Below are 6,479 nucleotides of genomic sequence, written 5' to 3' on the forward strand. Positions count from 1 at the left end.
GTCCCTCCTCATTCAGCTTCCTCCCATCCACCACCAGTGATTTTACAGGCAAGTCCCTCTGTATTCAGCTTTTGCATGGGTTCTAGGGCTCTGAACTTGGGTCTTCACGGTTGCATGCAAAGAGCTTTATCAATTTGCCTCTCCAGGTCTGGACTATTTCTGGTGGGGGGTGGGCAGTTTATGCTGGTTATGGAGAGGGGATAGGTTCCTCTGTGGGACCTCAACTTTTTTTCTCTCCTAGATGTGATTAGCTATGGGATAGGAAGACACGTACAGACTCCTGGATTGGGCATTGCTAAAGTACAGACTGTCCTAGAGGCAACTATTCACAAATGTGCAGAACATTTTACAATTTCTTTTGCTCTGCCTGATTCTGTTAATTAAAGGACAAAGACCATGACCTCAGAAAGGACAGACAGAGTCACTGTTAACCAGGAAAGATCTTCAGAGAGGGCATCTCGCGTTCTGCCCGCTGCATGGACACACACTACACACCCACAAACACAGTCTACTGCACATCACACATACAGCCCACCCTAAACACAGGCACACATCCTCACTCGCAAACGCAAACACAGTTCCCAGGTCTGGGGATCGTCTCCCCTGTAGGCAGTAATTAAAGCAGAATCACTGACTTGTCCGGGCAGCTGCGTGGGCACTTCCGGGGGCAGGCAGCTGGGCAGGGCAGCAGAGGTCGAAGCCACATGCCCCTCAAAGCTGTTGATGCGAGGCTTTTTGGTGGGCTCAGGGCTGGCTAGTGGGGTGACACTATTGCGTCTCATGAGCGGGTTAGGTCCCTTCTTTGCATCCTAAGCAGACAAAGACAAAAGAAAGAAGGCGACAGTTACAAAGAGTGGGGAGGGAGGTAGAAAAGCCACACATACACACACTCACACACACACACACACACTTCTTGCGATTTGTAGGGGTACAACCAGAGGAACACCCAGGAGAGTGGCCTTGACCCTGAACTGTTGGCTGGCACTGAACTTCTCGCTATGTGCAAAGCAGAGGAGGGAAAAAAATAATTACAACCACAGGAGAGAAGGGGGTCAAAATAAAGAACCTTATTCCCAGCTACCCCACCCACAGAGGGCCCAGGAGAGACGGTTGGCTCTGAGATCACAGGTGTGGGAGGGAGAAGGTATCAGGGCTGACTGCCTTCCATCTGGGACTGCAGCACACACAAGCACCCATGAAATACACTGTGCTCCCCCAAACGGTATGCAGCCTCCATCTAGGAGGCAAAGCAGGAGACAGAAGGTGCAAGAAACAGACAGAGTCTGACAGCCAGGATGAGATGTCAACCTTCCAACAAAGGATGGCAAGACAGGAAAGTAGGCTCCTGGGGTCCAGTGCATGGCCCACCACCTCAAAGCCCAGGAGAGCTTCATCCCCAACACCAAGTAAGGAAGTATTCTGGGGCCCTTGGACCCTATCTCATGTCTAAGCCCAGTGTTGGGGTGTCCTCATTCAGCTAAAATGAGCACACCTTCCAGGTGCCTTGGTTGATAGGGGTGGGGCCAGGAGACAGGGCAAGGCAGCCCAGAGACACAGTCCTCTTCCAGTGAAGTCCACAGTGCAAGCTGGGCGGTGAACTGGCTGATACCCATGGACCCTTCCTACCAACGTCTGACGGCCAAGCTTCTTGGGAATGGGGAAGTCACCTGTTTTTCGGACTCCACAGACAGAAAGTCAAGTTCGGTGTAAGAGGAAGGTCTGACTACACTGGCAAAGTGTTGTATTTTGACAGCCTGCATAAAGCAAATTTAAACCCACTTTCACAACGCAGACCTGGACAGATACACAATCTGCCCAGTAAGGGATTCAACATGACCACACACACCCTCCCCGCCCCCCCAAAAAATCTCAGACCTCCCTGATGTGGAACACAGTAACAGCCAGGCACTGAGTCTCCTGCAGACCACTGCTCAGCAGCCCTTAGGACTCCTATCCTCTAGCCCGGCCTAACTATGAATGAAGTGCACACACATGGTGTTGCTGACCTGCTAATCCTGTTCGTGCCAGCCTCCTGGGGCTGTTGAGAAGGCAGCAACAGCTACGGCACTGGGGTCATGTTTGAGAGAAGGAACTAACTCCCTGTTTAACTCACTCTTCCCAGTCAAGCAGAAACGGGGACAGAGAGAAAGTGTGGACAGAAAGAAAAGGAACCAATCCCATGAAGTCACAGGAAAGACAGGCTAGGAACAGAGGTATGGAGCATGGTAGCTGGACAGTGGGCACCAAAGAAACTCAGTCAGAACCCTCCAGAAGAAAACTAGACCCAGGGTTTCCCAAGGGCCCCACACGTCGGAGCCTAACTCACCTCCGACCTCTCCCGGTGTGTGCTCACTGATTCCACATTCAAGTAGATGGACTCCACACGGCACCCTGAAGGTGAAAGACGGAGAAGACAGATTCTGTTAAAGAGATTGTCCTCATTGGCAGCCCCACAGCCACCAGGAGCCTCAGGGTCAAGGCCCAGTAGGGGCTGCTACTTACCATATGCCACAGGTGTCAGTTTCAGGACAGTGTGAAGGGGACATTTCAGGTACGGCATCTCCTCTGAAACGAGACATACGTTGTCATGTTAAATAAGAGACTTGACGTGAAGGGAGACATTCAGGGGCATCCCTAGGCTCACGGTGAGAGCCTCATGCCTAGCCCTGGGTCACATGGAGGCTTGAGGGTTCTCGGGCTGGTTTATGAAGTGATGAAGCCCACTGAGCATCACACTGTTCCGTAGGGAGCAGGTAGAGACCCCTTAGCAGGTTGTGAGGCAGATCTATATTTAGATACAAAGCAGAGAGGATGGGTCCCCTGCCACATGCACTCAAGGCCCATTTCCTTCTTCCTTCATTCCTGGGCATGGCTTGCCCTTAATACCTGCACTCTTGTCGAGGAAGTAGGCTAGCAGGCAGCGTAGGACAGCCTGGTGGCAGATGACCAACACATTCTCTTGGCGCTCTAATTCCATGATCACAGGCTCCAGGCGCTGGACCAGGTCCTGATAAGACTGAGAACGAAGGATGGGATAGTACATTAGGGGAGGAGAGGCAGGGAAGAATCCTGTAATCGCTCGCAGCCCATCCCCCCGCCACGCGCACACATCCACCCTTCTAAGTCTTCAGCTCTGCATGTAATGAACTACCATCCCTAAGAATCATGAGAAAAGCCTGCAATCCTGTCTGTCTGAGCTCCTTCCTCCTGAGCACTGGAGAAAGATCAGACTTTTGTCAGGCTATCATGGCGATTACTCAGGCAGCCATGAAAAGCAATGAAGTCCTGGCACATGCCACAACATGAGAGAACCTTGAAAATTTATATGTCCAGTGGAAGACACTAAGCATCACCATCTACATACACACCTAGAACAGGCAACTGTAGAGATGAGGGATTTGTGGTGAGCAGAGCTAGGAGCTAGGAGACACGAGACTGACCGCTAACACATCTGCAGTTTCCTTTCGGATATGGCTGGTACGCATCTATATAATCCTCAGCACCCAGAAGGCTGAAGCAAAAGGACTGGCAGCAGCCCAAGGCAGCCTGGACTACACATTAAAGAATACTGTTTCAAACAACAGAAATGGAGCCAGGTATGGTGGTGCACATCTGGAATGCCAGCACTGGGGGGGGTGGGGGGACAGGACTGCAAGCAAGGTCGGTCTGAGTTACACCACGAGTGCAAAGCTGCTACAGAAAAAAAGTAGCAGAAGTTCTTTCTTCCACTGACTCTTTTGTGCCTTCCTCCTTCTAACCAGAGTTACAGCGAGTGAAGACCAGAGAGAGATCAGAAAACAGCATGGTGGCCCACCAGGAATGGGAACTATGACAAAGGCTCAGAAGGACGCCCACTAGGTGTCAACACAGCCACCTGGCTCAACGCCCAGAGTACCACATGGCTCAGCACACTTCATTAAAACTCAAGAGTAACTGCCTGCTCAGTCATTCCCTCTACCGACATCGGCCCGGACCTGGCACAAGCCACTTAGCATGACATCCTCACAGCCAGCCTTCTATCATGTCTCCTGCCATCCAGGGGAAAGCTTGGTCTGGAGTGAATCACCAGCCTTCCTCCTTGCCCTTTCCTGCATCATCACACACATCATCAGAGACAGATACCCAGACTTCTCATTGTCCCGTGTGGGAGAAATATAACACGCTTCCCTTGGGGCTTTTTATGGGGTTCCCTCTAGTGAGCTTTAAGACCAAAGTCATAGTAGAAATGAGCTCACAGAACTGATGAGAGATGGGGTGAGTTGTAGAGGCCTTGTGGGGACTCACTTGGTCCTGCTGGGGCCCCCAAGGCCTTCTCTCAGCCACCTCCATACACAAGACATCCAACAGCTCATGACCATTATAAAGAAAGGCCAACGGACGCGCATGTGGGCGTTCCTCGCTCACCTCGCCTGTGGGATATCGGTAGTAGTATTTGTCCTGTTCACGCAGTGCATACTCCTCAGGATAGGTGTCTCTGATCTCCTCATAGGTCAGTTCCTCACACACACCCTGTCAGAGAGACCAATATTCACGCCAGGGAACTCACCCATAACGCCGCCTCAAATAAAGGGGGTCTCGGGAAGCCCCCAGGATTCCATAGCACCCTGGAGAGAATTTTCCACTCTTTGCCATGCCTCCCCACTGCCACACAGGCCCGGGACTCACAGCGTCAATCTCGTTGAGCGCCTTCCACTGCTCATAGGGAAGCCGCAGGGCCTCTGCAGTCTGGATGGTGCTTTTCAGCTGGCTTGTCCACACACGGAGGTCCTTCAGGTTCTGTTCCTCCACGAACTTGCTCAGGGCATTTGCGAACTGAGGAAATGAGGAGACAGGGGTCACCCCAACTCCAGGTCCTTCCATAGGTTGTTATGTGGTTACCTGGGAGCCACCAAGGCCACCCAAACCTCAGGTGCCACTTAAACCTTATCAGAGTCCAAGAGGCCTGACTCTTATTTCCCCTTCATAGTCCACACTCACACATACACACACAGACACACGCAAATGCACCCAATACAGTAAGGCAAAAACAGCAAATAAATAAATAAATGAACCACAACATCCTACCCTCCCAAAGAACCTCTATTCTACTGGTGGGAGCCAATCACCCAATCATCCTCCTGACTCCACTCAGTTCGTAGCCCATGTGTGTTTCTCTCTCCCCTACCTTCTTGCCTCTGCTGGACAGGCCCGAGTCACCCCCGATCTTGCCCTGCAGGTTGTGCTCATTCTCCCCATGCCGACACAGGTAGATGGTACGGGGCTGCACATGGATGTTCATCAGGTAGTACACAATCCGGCTCTGGATGTGGTCCTGCACTCTGTTCACCAAGAACCTCCGGCCAACGTCAATCACTTTGATGAGCGACAAGTCCCTGCAAAGAAACATCATTGAGGACCACATTGAGGCCGCCCTAGTTCACAGGACAGCACTCCTCACCCTAGGCCTAGCCAGCTTCTAGAATATTTGCTTCCTGGGGGCCCAGAGCAGGGACTGTTGTCTTCTCTAGGAGTCAGAGAGGAAATGAAGGCAACAGTTTCCATGGTCAGGCTGTTCAAGCCAGGTAGTGCAACTGGACAGACAACTTCCCAGTGGTGCACAAGCATAAGTCTTATACATCAAGTTCAGGTGCACCTTCTTAAAAAGCTCTGGGTCTGTAATCCCATAGCTGGGGAGAAAGAGACAAGTTGTTGCCTGAAACCCACTTTTTTTGGCCAGTCAGCCTAGCCAAACCAGTGAGCTCCAGGTTCAGTGAGAGACTGTTCAAAAAGTAAGGCAGAGAGACTAAAGTGACATGGTTCCGAGTGAAGTCGCTTTGCCATCAAGTCTGATGGCATGGGTTTGATTCCCTAGGCTCACAAGGTAGAAGGAGAGGAAAAGGCCTCTAAAAGGTTGTCTCCTGGCCTTCATGTGTGTATGCATGCACACACACAGGCACAAAGCACAAACAAGAGCAAATAAAAAAATAAATAAATGTATAGATGTTTAAAAAAAAGAAAAGCAAACCTAGCTGGCCATGGTGACACAGTTTTACTACCAGCGCTGGACAGACAGAGACAGGCAGACCTGTGACTCTACATAACTAGTTCCAGCCCAGTCTGGGCTATGGTGAGATCCAATCAAAACAAACAAACACCTAGTATATATCTTTTTAAGGTAAAACAGTCGAAGAAGACACTTTCATAGATTAATACTATTTTGGAGGAAAACGGGGTTGAGACCGGGTTTCCCTATATAGCCCTGGCTGTCCTGGAACTCATTTTGTAGACCAGGCTGGCCTCGAACTCACAGAGATCTGCCTGCCTCTGCCTCCAAGTGCTAGGATAAAAGGTATGCGCCACCACCACCTGGCCTATACATTTATACTTTTAAAGACTTCTTGTTTTATTATTTTTAATTATATGTATGTGGGTGGCAGGGGGCACATATGTCTGTGACTATATGGGGTCCTCAGGATTTGGAGTTATAGGCAGTTGTGAGC

General features: G+C 50.8%; 1 protein-coding gene across 7 annotated transcripts in view; it reads right to left on the minus strand.

The window, feature by feature from the left end:
• Positions 1 to 6,479, minus strand: part of Pfkfb3 (6-phosphofructo-2-kinase/fructose-2,6-biphosphatase 3) — an 85,580-nt gene that overhangs the window by 5,951 nt on the left and 73,150 nt on the right. For 4 of the 7 annotated variants that reach the window (XM_026783000.1, XM_026782998.1, XM_005354890.3 and 1 more), the window contains exons 8-15: positions 5,165 to 5,372; positions 4,666 to 4,812; positions 4,405 to 4,509; positions 2,887 to 3,016; positions 2,503 to 2,565; positions 2,327 to 2,391; positions 1,668 to 1,754; positions 636 to 809 (exon numbers count right to left, since the gene is read on the minus strand). In XM_026783000.1, the coding sequence (XP_026638801.1) occupies positions 636 to 809; positions 1,668 to 1,754; positions 2,327 to 2,391; positions 2,503 to 2,565; positions 2,887 to 3,016; positions 4,405 to 4,509; positions 4,666 to 4,812; positions 5,165 to 5,372 (979 nt within the window). The remainder of the gene's footprint in view (positions 1 to 635; positions 810 to 1,667; positions 1,755 to 2,326; positions 2,392 to 2,502; positions 2,566 to 2,886; positions 3,017 to 4,404; positions 4,510 to 4,665; positions 4,813 to 5,164; positions 5,373 to 6,479) is intronic. The other 3 variants (XM_026783001.1, XM_005354893.3, XM_013349052.2) reach the window with 1 other exon arrangement.

This window comes from Microtus ochrogaster, chromosome 16, assembly GCF_000317375.1.
Source record: "Microtus ochrogaster isolate Prairie Vole_2 chromosome 16, MicOch1.0, whole genome shotgun sequence".
NCBI lineage: Eukaryota > Metazoa > Chordata > Mammalia > Rodentia > Cricetidae > Microtus > Microtus ochrogaster.